Genomic DNA, 19,002 nt, shown 5'->3' on the forward strand with positions numbered 1-19,002 from the left:
GATTCTCTCGTGCCCTCCGAGTCATTCAGCCGGGATTCCGGGAGCGACACGGCACGTCCTTCCTCGCGCTGGGACCCGCTCACCTCCCCCCCCGGACTGCCGCCTGCATCCCACGAGGGAGTGTTTCCCGTAGGGACGGGTCGCTGTAGCCACGCGGCTCTGCCGGCACCCGCTGCCAGGAGCGGAGCTCGGAGGCCGCAGAGCGCTCTGCGAAAACTTCAGCGCCGGAGCTGCCGAGACCGGCCGCGCTCGCGGAGCAGCAGGGCGGGCGCCAGGGCGGGGCGGCGGTGCCGGGCGGGAGGCGGCCTGGGCCGGGGGACTCGCGGCCACCCTCCACCATCCCCCCGCCCTCAGACGGCCCGTGCCCCGCAGCGCTGCGGCCCGGCCCGGCCGCTGGGTGCGAGATGGCCGCCGGTAGGAGCCGCGGGCTGCTGTGGCTGTGGCTGCTGGCAGCTGCGGCGGAGTTGACGGCGGGCAGGGCTCCCAGCTGCCACGAAGTTCGGACGGCGTTCCAGCTGCGGCAGATCGGGCCCCTCAAGCTGGTCCCCGACGTGCCCACGGCCGGTCAGTACCGCCCGCACCCTGGGGCCGCCGTTCGGGGGCTGCGGGCGGCGCGCATCTTCCCGGGGTCGCATTCGGGTCCCGCTTCGGAGCGCTGCCGCCTTTGGCCCGAGGGAGGCAGCCCGGGGCTGGCGGGGCTCGGTGCACCGCTCGGTACGCGTTTCTATACAATTCCCGGAGAGGCAGAGAGAGAGAGCGAGAGAGCTGCGAAACGTCTGGGTGTTTGCAGCCTGCAGGTATTTCTTGCTGACCGTCACTGGAAGCACCGGACTTTTTCTTTCCCTTCCCCATTGGCCCCCCTCCGCTTCTTTAGGGCTACTGCGATCCTTTTGCTGAGTTCTTCACGTAGAATCCTTACAGGAATTATCTCTTAGAAGGCAAATTTGTAGCTGAGTTATTAAGGAGTACTTGTTTTGCTGGCCAGGTGTAGAGATCCTGGGGAATGTATCGTAATTTCTGAATTTGGGAGTTTTCTTGCTTGTAAATTCAGAAAGTCAGTGAGAAAGGAGGGAGTGACGCTTTGGAGGGGTGTAATTAGCAGAACTCGGTTTCGCTCTGTTGAGCAGCAAGTCCACAGCACTTAGTGATTGTGAAAATTGATGAGTAGTGCGATGTTCTTTTTTTTTATATATATACAGTAGAAAAGTTGTACATAGTAAAAGGTTTGTTTTGTAAGTTCTCTCTTGAATTCATTGTAAGGGAGCGATGTGCTTCACTGAGTCAGGTGATGTAAATTTTATGAAAGACCATAGATCTATCTGGATAATGAAGTCATTTTCCCACTTTCCTCATGTTTTAAGAAAAATATTTGCAAGACTGGAACACAAAAGAAAAGGCTGCCAGTCTCTTACAGAACAGTCTGTAACTGCCTCTGGCTAGCACGCTGCCCGTGTGCATTTGCAGGGATACCTGTCAGTATGAGTTGTTAACTTTGTTTCTTTTCAGATCTTTTTAGAGCACTTCAAGCTTGCAGAGGCTGATGAAAAGAATTCTTCATTGAAATTAGTTTTGGGTGTGTTTTCTGCATTGGTTTCTGTTTTAGGGGTAGGTTTGATAGACTGTTGGTCTGAGCAAAGGCAGCTCCTGTGGCCATAAGCAATTGCGCAGTGCTGGTGATCTTCACCTTCTCTTTGCATAAAGCAGTTCAGATTCCTTGCAGCTGGAAAGTTGTCTATGACTAAGGAGACCTTGGTTTGTGGCAACAGGATATGAGCAGGAATGGCATTCTGAGGCGTGAATCTTGCTACTGTTCTCTTGTGCTGATGGAGAAATCAGATTGCTTTTGGAGAGCTACGTGTGAAAGCTGGTTAAAAAAAAAAAAAAAAAGAAAAAAAGAAAAAGAAAAGAGGTAAAACAAAGCTTCTCATCTACTATGTTGCACTGTTTCCTGAGCTCTTCCTGGAAGAAGTTCTAAAAGGTTTTATAGAATATATAAAAGACTATAATCAAACTCTAGTAATGGGAATGAAGGGTGGGGAAAACCATGCTCTGCTCTGGAGGAAAGATGCCTCAGAGATGGCTTCATTGCATTCCTTGTGTCATACTGAATTTTCTTGTTGAATAACAAGCTCTCAGAAGATAAATGGCAGGAGAGAAAGTGAGGGAGAGCAATATCCTTGTAAATTTTAGCTTTCACAAAGAGGAAGACGATTTTTGGAGCAGAACAGAGCTAAGGAAATGCAGTGTGTGTTGATCTTCCCCGTTTGTAAGGTGTATTTAGCTCCAGCAAAGCTCCAGTGTGTTATTGATGCCTCTTGCCAGGCAGCAATGCCTCCTGAGTTATGCCCTCTTAATTAATTCGGTACTAAAGCGTTTTCCAGTGTTTCCATCTGGCAGCTGTTATCAGCGAATATACCTTATTCTGTCCCACCAGGCACACAGTAGTGTACAGAGGGCCATTCTAAAAACTCATGACCAGCACACGCATTGGGGTGCTCCTCTTTTCTCATCCATCTGCATGTTGGGTTTCTCAAAAAAAAACAAAAAAAAAAACAAAAAAAACCACAATTTCTGCAGTCACGTTATCTGTTTACCAGATATTTTTAGTCACAATAGTGTTGAAAGCCCTTGGTTAATTTTATGCCAGTATTTATTGCCTAACTAGTACAGTGGATCTGGCAGAAGTTAGTCTTACAGATTACTAAATTCTTGTAATCTTCAGGAAAATCAGCAGCTTGGTTGAGGAGGGAGGTTTTCCAAGCTGGACAAGGAGTCAGCAGGCTGAGGCTGGCTAGTGCATAGTTTCTATCTCCTACAGGTGGTGCTTGTTTCACACTTAGTAAAAGTAACTCTAGATACTGAAGAGTTTATAGCCTGCACTCTCTGGCGTTAGTGCAGATGCAGAGCTGAAGTCACCTACCAGTGGATCCTGGGTGCCAGCTTTGTGGGGCCTGCCCTCGTTGCACAAGGTCTTGAAATACTGAGGTCTGAACGGCAGGCCTTGAACTGAAGCTGACCTCCAGATGAATCTGACAACCCAGAATCAGTATCCAGTCATTAGCAAAATATATATGATCATTAAAAAAAAAGTGCATCATGGATGAAACATCTCGTTAGCAAGAGTTGTAGCTGGGATAAAGCACTATGAGAATGTATTAACCTTTCCTTGTTTTGAAGCATGGTGTCAAGGCCTATGAATACACAAACTTCTTTAGTTCCTCCTTGAGTCCTGGCTTGAGGTAGAATCCAATGGCAGAATGAAAGCAGATGTTTCTGCCTCATTGTCACATAAACTTGTTTATTCAACAGTATAAAAGCTGGATGCACTTGTAGAGGAGACCTTACCTGGAAGTGGATGCACTGCACAGGACCTCCCCGTTGCATGATGATAAAGCAGTGGGGCAACTGGTATATCTTGTAACTGTATCTTTCTTAATCACTATTGCTATCCTCACATAGTGATGGTTAGGTGCATTGCCTTGTTCTGTGTTATAATTGCTGTATCGCTTCACTTATTATCTCACTGTTTTAAGCTTAAGTAAAGATAAATGCACTTCTTGAGCTTGGGGCCTGTGAACTCTGTGCTAGCCCTGATGACTAGAAAACAGCTCTGTAGGCAGATTGCTGATCTCCACAAAATGTATTTGCATGTGGAACAAGGAGGATTCCTGTGGAAAAATCCTGTGGAAAATTTGTTCTGTTCTTAAAGTGTGATGTGAACATGGCAGTGGCCTCCCTGAAAGCTGTCACCTCCTGAGGAGAGCTCTTAATGATGCTCAAGAGGCTCCTCTTAAATTCTCTTCCGTAGTTTCACTAAAAGAAGTGAGATTTTTCTGTTCTAGTGAAATCTATTCTGTTAACGAGTGCAGGACTAGGAAAGAATAGTGCTTTGACATGAAGTGGAGGGGAAGTCTTAACAACAGGTATCAGCAGATCTCCTTGGTCTGTCGGAAGAACTTTGTTTTTTGCTAGTGGAGCCTGTAATGTATTTCTTGTGATGCTTTTCTTGAACAAACACTGAGTGTTTCAAGGGTAATTTGCTGCAAGTAGCAAACAGATTGATCAGGTAGAGTTACTGCTGCTCTGGCTGGGATTGAGAGGAAGGGTTTTTTGTGTCTTCCCCAAGACTGGAAGTTGAGGTAATAAGCTCCTGGTTTTGTACTTTGATTGTTATAGGCTGAGCAAGCTGGGATGTTTTTGTGGGAGTTCGTAGGTGAACATTTTGATGAGTGAGAATTACATGTTGACTCTAAGGATGGAGAGCTGCATTAATCCTGCCAAGGAACTAAGCCTATGGTTCCAGAGAGTCTAGATAACTCAAAGCTGATGCTTACCGCAATGCATGGTATTCCTTCCAGACATGGGGCTGTAGTGAGAAATACCCTGTGAACCCTGGGTTGTATTACAGTGTAGCTGCATGTAGGCACCGGCTGTGGTTACGGTTCTGTTTATTTATGGGTTTTTCCCTGGCACTGAACACAGGGGTGGCTGACTGTAGGAAACTGGATGAACCCAACCGGGTTCTTAGACTTGTCTGCAATCAGGCAGTGAATTGTAGCTGAGTCAACACAGAAGTAGCCCTTGTTTCTTCTGCTAATCATGTAACCACAAGAAAATCCTCCCTCTTCATGCAGGCCCTATTCTGTCTCTTTTGCTTCTTGGCTAGTATATGAAGAAAACTGTATTGAAATATGTAAGTTGTAGAGAGAAAATTGGGATGACATCTGGTAAGCAAGAAGGATGTCTGTCACTCGTAACAGAGTTCTAGGACATCTTTACTCCAGAATGATAATCTTGTTGAGGACTGCTGAAAGGACAGTTTGCTTCTCATGCTGCTCTTCTGCTTAACAAAGAGTGTTGGCTCTGGGACTCAATTCTGAAGGGCAGATTTTGTCCTGCAAAGTGCTTCTTTGTTTTCTACTGTCATCCAGCACCTTTAAATCAGCAGCACCTTTACATCCTTCAATGCAGTTCCTTACAATGTGTATATATATGAATACATATACACACTGAATGTCCCATTGCAGAGCTGGACATGCATTACCAATTTATACATGAAATCTGTTTTACTTTGTGTCTTTACAAAAGTGTCCTAGATTCCTACCAGAAGCTCCTTGGTTGTGATGCACGACAGAGACTGTCTCTCAGTCTGTGGCAAAGCTTCTGTCATGAGCATGAGCTAGATCCATTTTTGAATATATCCAAAAATATCTATTAATCTAAACATTTTAAAATGGAGGAGGTTGTATCACACTTTATTTTTTCCTGTCTTTTTTTTTTTTTTTTTCCCTTTTATCACTCAGCTCTTTATAATCTCAATGAGAACACTGTAATTCCTCTGGTAATGGTGCAGTGTTGAAACACATTTTGTTCACATCAATATTCTGTCAAAGTCACTCATAAGCCTTGTGCTTACCAGATATGAAAGGCACTTCCTTATTGGCTCTGGAAAGTTTTTGCCACATCAGAAAGAGCAACTAAAAGTCTTTGGTGGGAATAGCAATTTATGCTCAGGTTCCTTTCACCTATGTGTCTGTGCACATACTGCATTCAGTAGCATGGATGAAGAGTATGCCTGGGAGAAAGAATTGTTGGATACACATTAATGCTTAAAAAGAGTAGAATGGTTGAGATTTTTTAGAACAAGCAAAGAAATAATCTTGTTTACATAAGGTTTAATTGTCTTTTAGAAAAACAACTATCATGTTGTAGCTACTAGTTGTAACCACCTTGTGAAATGTCCTTGACATTACTTGTGCCTTGTCACAGTGGGAGATTTCCTTACATGGTACACCTCTACCGGCTTTGTCACTCTCTGAATAGCTTAAGATGAGGCCAGCTCTGCCTCAGTTTCCCCATGCTGTTAGCTGTGTCATGATAATGTTATTCTTAGGGGGCTGAAAGGCTGCCAGCAAAGGGAGCAGCAGGACTGCAGCTGGACAAAGTGTCAGTGAGGTGCTTTCATTTCTTCAGGCTGATTTCCCCATAATTCTTTATGATAGGAAAAATGCTGTAGTTTTTCTTGATTTCTGATTTCAATCTTCTTGATTGGAAGTTGAACGTGAAAATCATCCATCTTTCCCTCTTTTCTTCCACATCAAGTCCCAGGGAAGAAGCAGTCTTTCCTGAGTCTCTGAGCAGTCACAGGCTGTAAACAGTGCTTATGGTGACAGCTATTGTGAGCAGAAAAAAAGTTATGCTTTTGCAGCCTGCAGCTCCTTTGGAGTAAGGATGCCTCAGGATTTTATGGCCCTTTTCAGGCTCAGGTTGTCACTAGGAGTGTTAACCTGAGGCTGGTGATGAATGTAGCAAGAGGCATGCCAGTGCTAATATCTTTCCTTCTCTGTTTCTTTTTTCCAGTTGCCCATTCTGTAATGCCCTCATGGGAGCAATCTGTATGCAAAAAAAATCTGTTTAAACTTTCTTAGTGCCTCATAGAGTGAATCACTGTTCCACTGCCAGGTGGAAACCTCTAGTGCTTGATGGAAATATCTAGAACTCATGTCTGTGATCCTCAGAAAGTGTCCTCTGTGATTTGCGTGACCATTTGGTCTAAGTGAGCACGGAAGACTGGCTTAGTTATTTGGATCGACCTTTGCTGTAAACATCTTGAGAAGGAATCCAAAAGTCAGCAGAGAATCGACTTTTCCCCCTTGTCATCAAAGAGAGTCAAGGGAAGGAGCCAAGCATTCCTATGATTCAAGTGGTCTGTTCTTTTTCTATGCATCTCTGTGCAAAAGGTTGTAGTCATTTAATTTTTTTATGGTCACGTCTGATCTGGTTATTCTGAACTGCAATGCTAAATTGAGTAGAAACTTAGTAGGAACAAATGACCTGTCCTTAAAATATTAGTGACTCGCAAGAGCTGCTTCTGTATCACCTTATCTGCCCCTGAAGTTGTGCTATCTTTAAGTCTAATCAGAAGGTAACCGAAAAATATCCTCCCCACACCTCAGTTCTACTGAACCGAGGGGTGGTACTAATGAGAAGGCATTAATGGGATAAGTGGAAGCCAAGTTGGCATGATAAGAATCGCCATGTACATCAATAGAATAAATACATCAAAATGAGTAAAAGCTTTTATAAAGATTAATCATGAAAATGAGCATGAACCTGAGCATCTGTGTCAAGCAAGACTGTGTGTGAAATGCATCCTGGTATAAAAAGGATTTCTCTCTAAAAAAGATTTTGCTTTTAGGCTATATAAAATGAGCTATAGTTCCAAGCATTATAGAGTCTTTGTAATTGAATCTTTCTCCCATGAAAGCATAAAATAACATGATGAAGAGGCTCATGTTTAATAATACCTCAGATAGATACTCATCAATTATAGTTTAGAGCACTGCATCTGCTTGTAGGGGAAAACACAAATTTTGGCGGATCAGAATAAATTTCCAAACAGCAGCCAAGCCTGTGACACAGAATTTATACCTGCTGTCAACCTCTGTCAATGTAATCAGGTATCACTGCTTAATATGGTAGAAGCATGTTGATACCTATGAGGAGATATTTACAAATTCTTGATCCATTCACATTAAGATAATCTCTAAGCAATGTGAGTGGATGAAGTGAAGTTCCTAGCCAAAGATTTAATTAATTATCATCTTGAAGATGCATGTCTCTGCTCTGTTTGTTAGAAATGTAATGTGTCCAGAATGCTTTGTTATGGGTCTCTTTTGTCTATTTCAAGAGCTAAATGTTTTTTGTAGCAATATTAATACCCAGAATTAGATGCCTGCTTGAACTGCTTTAACAATTCTGGACCTTACAGCCGCATTGTGGAAGAGCAATAAGGACAGGATTTCTATCAATAGTTTAGGGTAAAATTAATCTCATGTTGTTGGGAAGATTTTTGCCAAGTCCACGTGGAGTCATGTAGTGTAGTGGTATCTGATGGCAAGGAAAGCTGCATGGCTTAGAAATGCGGTATAATTTAATTCACTGCTCTGTGGTTCAGCAGATATTTAGCTGCTTCTGTGTGGTTTATTTCTGAAGTGAAACGTTTCTGCACTTCTGTAATTGGGTAGCACTCCAAGACTCACTATGGATTGAAGGTAACCTCTTTTATACAAGGTGCTGCACAGACATGCTAAAGCCTTTGGCCCTAGCAATCTGAAAGATGAATTTTGGAGTATGTGTGTATCCTGGACTGCCTTGGGGCTGTAAGTCTGTCCAGCACCAAGTGCCTTCGCACTATTTAGCGAACAACTTATAGAGGAGTAGTGACAACTTTCTCTTATGGATTAGCACTATGCATATGCTATTATGAGTATAAATTCATCTATTTTGCTATTCCTAGTCCAACAGTTTTGAAGGATGGTTGTTAATTACATTCTTAGTGGACTCACATATGCAATGTTAACAAATACGTTTTTTACTTGTGATTTTTCAAGATACTAGTTCAAAGGAATATAGAAAGCACTTGATGGAGAAATTTTAAATCTACGGATGATACTGTTTAATGCATCATGTAATGATTCAGAATTCTCAGGATCAAAATCCTCATTAAGCCAGATGACATCCTCAGGTTCTGTCTTGCATTTTGATAGCTAAAATGTGAGAATAAAACCCAAATGCAGCCAGGCAATTGTGTAAGAACTTCAGAGCTGTAGAAGACAGCTATTTTCCCCCTAGAAGTTCTCTTTAATCAGCCTTTCTCCTTTTGATCTGTATCCCTTAGTTATTCTGTGCCATATTCTTCCCTGCAGTGTTCTTACTGGGTTTCCATTAACACCAAAGATCAGTGTACGTAAGCATTTGAAGTGTGTGTGTATATATATATGGATATATATATCCATATATATATAGTATGTAAGCATATAAAGCATATATATGTATACATATATATGGATTTTTGGTTTTCTAATTACTTTGCTTGATTCCCGAGGTCATGGTCTTTCTCCAGAGCTCTCCATCGCACAGAATGTGTAGAGACACTGTGGAGGACCATTATTCTTTGAGAGTTTCACGCCAGCAAAGAGATTCTATGGTGCAGACCACTGTCAAGTCCTTTAAAAACAAATGAGAGAAATTTCAGAGAGCCACTTTCTGAATCATATCAGATAGGTCGTGGTAGCTTTGTTTGGTGGCTAGTTAGGTTGGATTATTTCTGCAGATCCCGAGATGTTAATGGTTAAATGCATTCATTGTTCCAACAAGGGTCCTATTCAGAGAGGACTGTTCTCTGCTTGTTATGCATGCATAATTCCCATTAATGCTACTGGGGGTTAAGTGTGCGTAGTGCGGGGGAGGATGAAGCTTCTGTTTACACAGTCATGTTTGCACTCAGAGGAGAGATCTTGTAACATGTGAAGAATTGTTTGTTTCCATAGATGTCTTTACTTTAAGAAGCTTTAAATCTCTTATTTGAGGAGTGGATGAGAATGGGAGAAGGTGATGTTTTTATAACTTAGCTACCACCTCACACTCTGTACTTTGTCAGTAGTTAGGAATATTACTGCAGTGCAATTACTAGACAAACCTTTTGAAAGTAGCTCAGTGCCTGGAAATGTAGGGGTCTTATTTAGGTATAAAAATAACAACTCAGAATTTTTAGCTTCAGGCACAAAGCTTTTCCAACTTTTTGACTCATGCTAATCAGGGTGACAAGATTTTGTGATTTATATACAACACAGTATATTCCATAGAAAACGTTCAGATTAAGATTCCTCAGTCTTAGGTGCACATCAAAGTCATGTAAAAGCCATAAAGAAACTAAGTGGTGCCTAAGAAAGCCTTTCAAGTTCCAGAAAGTGCTTGAACTACCAAGGGTTTTGAATTGCTCTAGTCTCTGACATGGGTGATGTGCTGGGCTAGCAGTTTTTTGTTTTGTCACAAATCATTCATGCACATAGTGCAAAGGGATCCTGGCAAAGTCATTTTACTTTTGAAAAGGCCTCCCGTTCACATTTACATGTTTTCTTCCACTTTGTTAAGGTCTAAGCAGAGGGGCATTTGCATGGTCTTCCCTTTATTCTCAGTAAATATAGAGGAAAAATAAGCAAGATTCCTGCTGTGAAATTAAAGCTCTACTCCTAACAGATCTTAAGGGCCAAATTCTCACAAAAGATACAGCAGCTTAGTGCCAAAGGAGCTGGAGTCCAGGAAAGCTTGCCCTGGGTGTTTGTGCTAGAAACTGTGAGTAAGGCAAAGGGAATCTGGTGTAAACGGAGTGTAATTAGAAAAATACACTGCTGAGAACTTCTTAAAGAGTAGGGTAATAGAAAACAGTGCTGGGATGGTCCTGACCTGGTCATCTAGCCCACTCCTGCTTGTTGGAGCCAGGATTAGTTGAATTTAAAGCAGTAATAGATGATCACAACTTTTTTAGGCTGTTTATTCCAGTTCTTAAGGCCAGGCTGGATGTGGCTCTGAGCAGCCTGGTCTGATGGTTGGCAACCCTGCACGTAGCAGAGGGGTTGAAATTAGATGATCTTTGTGGTCCTTTTCAACCCAGTCCATTCTATGATCTTACTGCTTTGTTTCTTTTCCTAATGAGAAACCTGACTCTCCTTTCCTGAAATACAGGGCTTTTCCTTCTTATCCTGTTCTTATCACCTTCCTCCTTGTTTCAGTATTCACATGTGGAAAAAACTACTTGGGCTTGTGCTGCTCTGTAACAGTGTTCTATGCATTTGTACTGGTGATAGAGAGACAGAATAAAGCTTTTTTTTTGTTTGTCCTTCCAGTCTAGTTTTGGGATATGCATAATAGTTAATGTGTGTAGTCAAATGAGCTTTGTAACAGCATGCGCACTTCTTATTGGACAAAAACATCAGTCTAAAAGATAGCTACTTAAGACCAGTGTGGTCTTTAGCAGCAGGCATTCTTTTATTTTGGTGCTGGATGCATGGGAAATGGATGCATGTGAAAGTCATTCCACCTAACCGTGTGTACCTGGCACAAAAGATCTTCAGCTTATGTACATTATTTGTATTACATCTGTGACTGTTTTCCTGGATGGTACAAACTTATTCGATACTTCCCCTAAAATCATTAACATAGCATTCTGGCTCCTTGGTGGTGGTCCTGAGCCCCTTAGTAATCATCTGTCTCTCCTTCTCTGTCTCTGTGTGTGTCCTTTAGTTGAACTCTCTGGTCTTTATACTTTATTAGGGATGGAAAGTTCCTTTTGTGGCTGCTTTGCTGACTGCAGGACCAAGGACTTCTTGTAACTGGTTCGTATCTTCAGAGTGGCCTTGGAGGGTGGTCTTGCTATGTAGGCAGGAACCTATTGCAAGCAATCTATTTCCTGTTATCTAAAATGGTCACAGTGGTCCACAACAATTTGTCCCTTTGAGACTTATAAAGTTACATACTTTGGTAGTCTCACTTATGTAATTGTTACAAAAATCTAAAATTAAAGTTCAGAAGGTCATGGTTCTAGGTCACTGTTCCTTTAAAACGATACCTGTCTTAATGATACATTACAAAATCGCATAGATGCAAACAAACAATAAAACAACCAAATCCATTGTGCTCAATAAATTCTTAAGCTACATTGACAAACTTCAACTTAATTTCATACACATTCTTTTCTACTGTTCTCTTACATCCCATTATTCTCACATCCAATTAGAAGGACAAGAAATATCAATCCTTCTAATAATGAAGCAAGACATCCTCTTAGTGACCATCTTCCTATACCTTGGAGGACTTTATTTAGACAGTTTTGTAATCTGCCTAATGATTTGGCTGTCTTCTGCAACTTTTCTCATTTTATTCATTTGTTCTTCCAAATCTTGTATAATATTAGGAATAGAAACACAGTAGTGCTCTTTGTCCAACTTTAAAAATCCACATACCTCTTGTCCTAACTACAAACTTTGAAGTCTCCCTCTTAACTCTGCTCATAGCTTATTATAAGTCCCCCGTTAATAATGATGTTGTTTCCTCGTTGAGCAAAGGATCTAGAATTCCAAGGTTTCTTGTTGGTGACTGAACACTCATGTAGATGTGTAGTCCAGAATCTAACTGAGGTTACCCAAAGTGAACATTCTGGTGAAAGGACCTCTTTGCTACGTGCCTTTGAGGCTTTTGTTTTACACTGCTCTGTTAATGTTAGAACATCTGTGATGATAATTATGTGACTACCATTTCCTAATTTTTGTTCACAATTCCAATTCATCCTATTATATTTTGATCCAATACCCAATTCAATACACCACTCCTTCCTAACTGTATGTTGCTAATGTTCCTTTTCAATTATATACTATTGTTTTCTAGGCCTTATTTTTGCATTGCTGACACTGTCCAATTCCTTCTGAAACCAGCCATTTAATCATATTAATTAGATGGCTCCCCACATTCTCAGTTAGATATAACAACTAGTCTGGTTTCCCATGTATGCTGTTTCATCTAACCGATGGAATTTTGCTATTCCTTTCCAGGAGTTGCATCTCTGGACATACCTTGTCCCTCCCATGGTACAAATCTACCTGCCAGTAATCTGGCAGTTTCCTCTCTTGGTTGTTCTGAGTGGAGGTCACTTAGGTCATCAGGATTGTTTTTCAAACAGAGTTCAGATCTTCTAACAACAGTCTTTATGATTCCTGCTGCTTGTATGCTTAAAATATGGTGTCTGATACTTTTGAACATTGCTTCTATTCCCCAGTGTGTTGATGGATTATTATCCATATTCTGCTGATTTTTTGATCTGTTCATCTGGCAGTGAGGCAGTCATTTCAGCTTTTGTGCTAATGTATTGAAAGACAAAGCTTTGGCCTCTTTCATTTCATCCTGGGTCCCTAAAACATAACCTTCTTCACAAAGCTGTTGCCATCAAGAAACGGCTCCTAGTCCATCTCCTATACAGAAGTATCACACAGGTCAGCTCATATGGAATATAGTTGTTCAATAGTTTGGAGACAGCCATGCTCCAGATCTCCTTCATCTGCACTTGCTGTTAAGAATAGTGCAGGGTGGTCACTTTTAGTGCGATGTCCTCTCCTTCTAGCAATGCACTTTGGTATTTCAGCATTCTGCTGGAGGTCAACCACTGTCACCATGTATGGCACAAATGCAATTATCTTTTCTCCCAGAGTCAGCTTCCTAGCTTCCTGCATCAAGAGTACAGTGGCTGCCCCTGCTCTAAGTTGTGATAGCCATGGTTTGCTGATGTTGTCGAGCTGCTTTGAAAAGCACACATTTTTTTTCTCCAAGGTTCTAATCTCTGTGTCGGGACCCCTGGGGCAGTATGCAGTCTTTCATGCACAAGCAGTTTAAATACATGTATTTTTTTCTTACTGATCTGCTGTTTGGCTTCTGGTGTACAATTAATGGCCCACCTTGATCTTCCTGGGGTTCCTGCATCCCATACAGATGACATTATCATATTCTCTAGCTCTTCAAATATTTCACATTCGGGAGATGATTCCTTTAACGTAAAGACCTGGGTTTCCACAGCCTTATTCTTGGTGGCATGTACTTGAATTTGAGTATAGTTCTACCTAAAAGTGGTACAGGGCACTCAGGTGTATACAAAAAACTGATGCCTAAATGTTAATCATTAAAGAATGGCGTGTCCTCCATCTTCCCTGTGACATCAACAGCTAGGGCTGTCTAATTGCTTAACAAGTATTAATAACAGTGTAAGTTTGTCCCGTATGTGCAAGAAATTTCACTTCTTTTTTTCTTCATACTCTGTTGAGGATAGCTTTGAATCCACCCCCGGCCCCCTTCAGTCTTCATCAGTATTTTCTCTGCCTGACTCGGCACTCCTCCAAAACCTCCCTGCTGCATCGGCTGCCTGTTTTGATACTCCTCCCAAACTTTTAAATCTCTGCTAATTTAGTGGGCAATCTCTTCTGCAGTGCTCTTCTTGCATGTATGTAAAGCATTGGTCCTCTGCTAAGTGCAGTCTCGTTCCTGTTCTGCACCACCTGGTACAATTTAAACAAATTTTTTTGCTTTAGGGATGGCATGCCTTATCCTGAATGAAATCAGAATAAGTCTGATACTTAAGTAGTGCCAGGATTATTCAGGTCCCACTTAGGAGGCTGAGAAAAAAGATTGTCCACTGTTCCCTGTTCCACGAATGTGGATTCTTTCTGCTTGTTCCTTTGCTAAAACTAAAGTTCTTTCTTCATATGTGAGCAGACTTGCAAATCATTCCAGTCTGGATCTGCTATTAGTTTCCACCACCTTAGCTACCATGTCTTGGTCCTCTCTGTGTGCTACTTCCAAAGCTTCTGGGATCACAAATCTGTCACAGCTGCTGGATCCTAGCCTGTGTCTCAAAAGCACCCATTGCACTTAAATCCTCTCTCTCTGTCTCTCTTGCTCACTTCATTACTTCCCAAACTCAAATGTATTTCAAAATCGATCTCATCCATGTATGGTCTCCTCTGCCCTGAACTTGAACTAACTTCATTGTTCTGTACTTCTCTTCTGGCCCCACATTGCCCCTGTCTGGCCCTGACTGTGGGACCCACCATTCCTCTTGCTGATCTCTGATGCATGGTTTACTGATGCTGCAGGATGAGCAGCAGTGCTTATGGGGTTTCTAATTATCCTTTTCTAAGATCATCACCATGTGATTTTTTTGGTATAAGTCCATGTTCTTTTTGCATTGCTATATGATGTGTCAAATAAAACAAATCAGCATGAAGCATTTCATCCTATTTTCTCTTTCATCTTCAAAACAACGTTAATTCTTCTAAAACAGAATGACCAGCTGTGATTACAGTGTTTCAACAGTTGACTTTTGGTGCATTGATCCTCTCCTACCGCCTTCCATTTTTTCAGCAATTGACCCATTGGGCATCTCCCTGGCTTCCTCTCTCCCCCTGAGGAAGGCTTATTGCCCGTTACAAGATAATATAATGGACAGTGACTTAACACAGGCTAGCAGCAATAACCAGATGAGATTTTGGGGACTTGAACTCCCCTTTTCCCACACATTACCCACATGCTTCTGTTGTATTCCTGGCACTCCTGTTAGAGCAAACTGCATGGACTGTTTAGTCCCAACCTAGGCTAAAGGCCTTTTTAGTTTCAGGCTGCAGTTAGCAAATTTACTCTTCCTAATCTGAGTTGCCCTAAATAAGCCAGGAAATAGAAACATTTTCTTTCCCCAAAAAGTAACTGTTTGGCGGTACCTGTCTGTGATCTAAAAGGAGGAGCTCCCCCTTTGCTGCTCAAGGACCTGCCACACTCTGTGACATTTTCAGATGGAAGTAAACCCTGACTGTGATGAAAAGCATCAGTGTCATTTGTTGGCAGGGCTGTTGGCTTACGTTTGGGAAGTTCATTCTAGAGTCACTATCACAGGCGCCAAACATGAGCTGAGTAGCAGCAATTGAATAGGGCCAGTGCATGTCATTTTTGCTGCCACTGTGTCTCTGATGGCTGCCATACTCAGCTTCCTTTCTAATCACCTGCCTCTGGCATTTCTGAACGTGTGTAACCATTGCAGTGCTGTCTGATACTTTGTGTGGCTGCCTTGGAACTGCTCTTGCAGCACTGTGACTGCTTTGCCTGGTATGACTTACTAGTTCTGAAGCATCAATAACACTGTTAGTTTTGAGTGGAAAGATGCAACCAAGAAGGGAAACGATCAGTTTGATGTGCTGTTAATAGTGCCTTGGCTTAATGTTGTAAGGAAATCATAGAGCCATAGGGGTTGGAAGGAACTTCCGGAGGTCCCCCAGTCCATCCCCCTGCTAAGGCAGGTTCCCTACAGTAGATCACAGACTAAAGCAGGGTGGGTTTTGAATATCCCTAGAGAAGGATACTTCTCCCACCTCTCTGGGCAGCCTGTGGCAGGGCTCTGTCATCTTTACCCAAGATGTTTTCCCTCATTTTCATATGGAATTTCCTATGTTCTAGTTTGTACTTGTTGCTTCTTGACCTGTCGCTAGGTACCACTGAGAAAAGCCTGGCCCCATCCTCTTAGTTCTTGCCCTTCAGATATTTACGAGGGCTGCTCCAAAAATAATGCCTCCTATTTCATGGTGTTGGCCCATGAAATCAGGCATAAATTGGTGGGGTGGCAGTAGAAGTTGAAACATCCCACTGATATTCCATTACATGTCATTGCTGTGTGGCAGATGGCAGCAGAGGGGTAGCATGACAGAATAATGGCTGACATGGAAGTCCATATGGAGCAAAGGTATGGGACTGAATTCCTCTTTTTGGAAAAAAAAAAACTCCATTGACACTCATTGACACTTGTTGAATGCTAACGGAGACCAAACAGTTGGTGTGAACACAGTGAGGCAGTGGATGGTGCCTTTTAGCAGTGGTGACAGTGACAGTGGGTCACCCCCACTGGTGCAGATTTGGAAAAGCGTGCTCTTGTTTATTGCTTGCAAAAATGCATAGCTGATGGTGTTGACTATGTTGAAAATTACTGTTTTGTAGTTGAGAATTTGTGGTATCTAACACTGTTACAGCAATCTTTAAATCTGTTTTCGTTTCCATGGCAATAAATAGTAGACATACCTTTCAAAGTAATTTAGCTAAGTATTGATAGGATCCCCTCTCATGGCCAACCTGTTGTTCTGCTTTGCAGAGCTTCTCTCCAGCTGATTAGCCTCTAACCTGTGCTGATGCATGTGGTTATTCCTCACCCCGTGTAGGATTCTGCACTTGTCGAACTTCATCAGGTTCCCCTCTGCCTAACTTACCAGCCTTTTCAGGTCTTGCTGAATGACAGCACAGCCTTCTGCAGTGTCAGCCACTCCTCTCAGCTTTGTATCATCATGAAACTTGCTGAGGGTACACTTTCTTCCTTCATTCAGGTCATTGATGAAAATGTTGATCAAGACCTGACCCAGTACCAGCCCCTTTGGGACGCCTCTGACTGCAGGTCTCCAACCAAATAGAGCAGGCTCTCGAAGCCACTAAACATGCACACAGCAAAATGCAGTCTCTGCTAGGAACTGTTAGCAATCTAAGGGGTCAAATAAAGGGTATCCTTTCACCCTGGTTTTCAATAGTTTTCAGCCTGTTTCAGCAGTGTCCCCTAGGGCTCAGTACTGGGGCTGCTTCTATTTAACATCTTTATTAATGACAAGGGGATTCAGCACACTATCAGTAAGTTTGCAGATGACACCAAGTTGGGAGGGAGTGTTGATCTGCCGGAGGGGAGAAAGGCACTGCAGAGGGACCTGGATAGACTGGATCAATGGGCTGAGACAAACCGTATGAGTTTCAATAGGGCCAAGTGTCAGGTCCTGCATTTTAGTCACAACAACCCTAGGCAACCCTACAGGCTTGGGGAGGAGTGGCTGGAAAGAGACCTTGGTGTACTGATGGACAGTTGGCTGAATATGAGCCAGCAGTGTGCCCAGGTGGCCAAGAAGGCCAATGGCATCCTGGCTTGAATCAGAAATGGTGTGATGAGCAGAAATAGGGAAGTCATCCTGCACCTGTACTCGTCACTGGTGAGGCTTCACCTCGACTTCTGTGTTCAGTTTTGGGCACCTCAGTACAGAAAGGACATTGAGGAGCTGGAGCAGTTCAAAGAAGGGCAACAAGGCTTGTGAAGGGCTGGGAGAATATGGCCTGTGAGGAGAGACTGAAGGAACTGGGGCTGTTTAGTCTGGAGAGAAGGAGGCTCAGAGGAGACCTTATTGCTCTCTTCCAGTATCTGAAAGGTGATTGCAGTGAGAGCGGGATTGGTCTCTTCTCACTTGTGACAGGTGACAGGACAAGGGGAAATGGCCTTAAGTTGCACCAGAGTAAGTTTAGGTTGAATATCAGGAAATACTTCTTTACAGAAAGGGTTGTTAAGCACTGGGAGGGGCTCCCCAGGGAAGTGGTTGAGTCACCATTCCTGGATGTGTTTAAATCCATTTGGATGTGGTGCTCAGGGACGTGATTTGGCGAAGGACTGTTAGAGATAGGGTAGTATGGTTAGGTTGTGGCTGGACTCGATGATCTTAAAGGTCTTTTCCAACCTGAGTGATTCTATGATTCTGTGATTCTGGGATATGGTAAATGATGGAAATTGGGAGCTGTTAGGTTGGTTTTTGTTTGTTTGTTTGTTTGTTTGTTTGTTTGTTTTTGCCTATGAGTATTACGCAGTTGTGCTGCACTTTTCAACATTCTGTAGCCTGTAACAAGCACCGTGTTCTGCCAACTGTTCCTGCAAGAGCATGCAGATTTGCCAAGGAATAGACTAGGACAGGGGTGTGGTGCCAAAATGCTGATACAGCACATGGAAGTTTTTATTTTTTGAGAATATTCATGCTGAATGAGTATTCAACTCCAATGTTTAGTCATGTGTGTTGAGCTCTTTTATCTTCTCTCTGCTCTGGGTTGCCTTCCAATGCCTGCAGGTCCAGTTCATGACAACAAACTCTAGTATTACATCATTGTCACTGATTTTGACTGCGGCAGAATTATAAGCATGAAGAACTGAAGAAAGGAAACACGTTGCGGAGACTTTGTAATACTGTAGACTTACTGTTGCCTCCTTTAATTAATTATCATGTCATGGGTGGTGGAGCTGAAGAGTTGATTTTAGTGAAGGGTGTTTATCTAGTAATCAACTGTTTAGTTTTGGTTCAGCTTCGTAAACAATTACTATTTTGTTTGTGAAAATAATGTAGAGGTTCTCATGGTGCTTTTCTCTGAGGTTTTAGAGTTTTCATTCTTTCTTCTTCCTAAAAGTAAGTAAAATGAAAAAGAGATTGGAATCCTAAAGAAATAATTTCAAATATTGGCATAGCACTGACAGAAACTATCTAATAAACTTGTTTTCTGCCATTGACTTTGGTGCTCAACTTCAGAATGGAAATGGCCAAACATCATAAGCATTTGGGTTTAGTGCTGTAAAATTAAATCTTTGGGAAGAAGTGATACATGTTTAAAGGAAATAGAAGGTGTTATTGAACACTTTGGCTTCATGGCTTTCAGGTAAAAAACGCAGATCTGAGGGGAGGGTCATGGAATTCCTCGCTACTGTAATTTTATTGTTCTTTCCAATTTCCCTTTCTGAGAGTGGTACCTAAAGTTCTATAAGTCCCTTATTTCTTCTTGATTTTTCTTTACTTT

At 42.4% G+C, this 19,002-nt stretch overlaps 1 protein-coding gene across 4 annotated transcripts in view; it reads left to right on the forward strand.

Moving 5' to 3' along the window:
• The first annotated feature begins 341 nt into the window (after positions 1-341).
• The window catches only part of LOC128082687 (glypican-5-like), a 366,543-nt gene continuing 347,882 nt past the window's right edge, over positions 342-19,002 (forward strand). For 2 of the 4 annotated variants that reach the window (XM_052687115.1, XM_052687116.1), the window contains exon 1: positions 342-564. In XM_052687115.1, the coding sequence (XP_052543075.1) occupies positions 405-564 (160 nt within the window). In that variant the 5' untranslated portion in view covers positions 342-404. The remainder of the gene's footprint in view (positions 565-19,002) is intronic. The other 2 variants (XM_052687113.1, XM_052687114.1) reach the window with 1 other exon arrangement.

Source organism: Tympanuchus pallidicinctus, unplaced genomic scaffold, assembly GCF_026119805.1.
Source record: "Tympanuchus pallidicinctus isolate F22 unplaced genomic scaffold, pur_lepc_1.0 scaffold22, whole genome shotgun sequence".
Taxonomy (NCBI): Eukaryota; Metazoa; Chordata; class Aves; order Galliformes; family Phasianidae; genus Tympanuchus; species Tympanuchus pallidicinctus.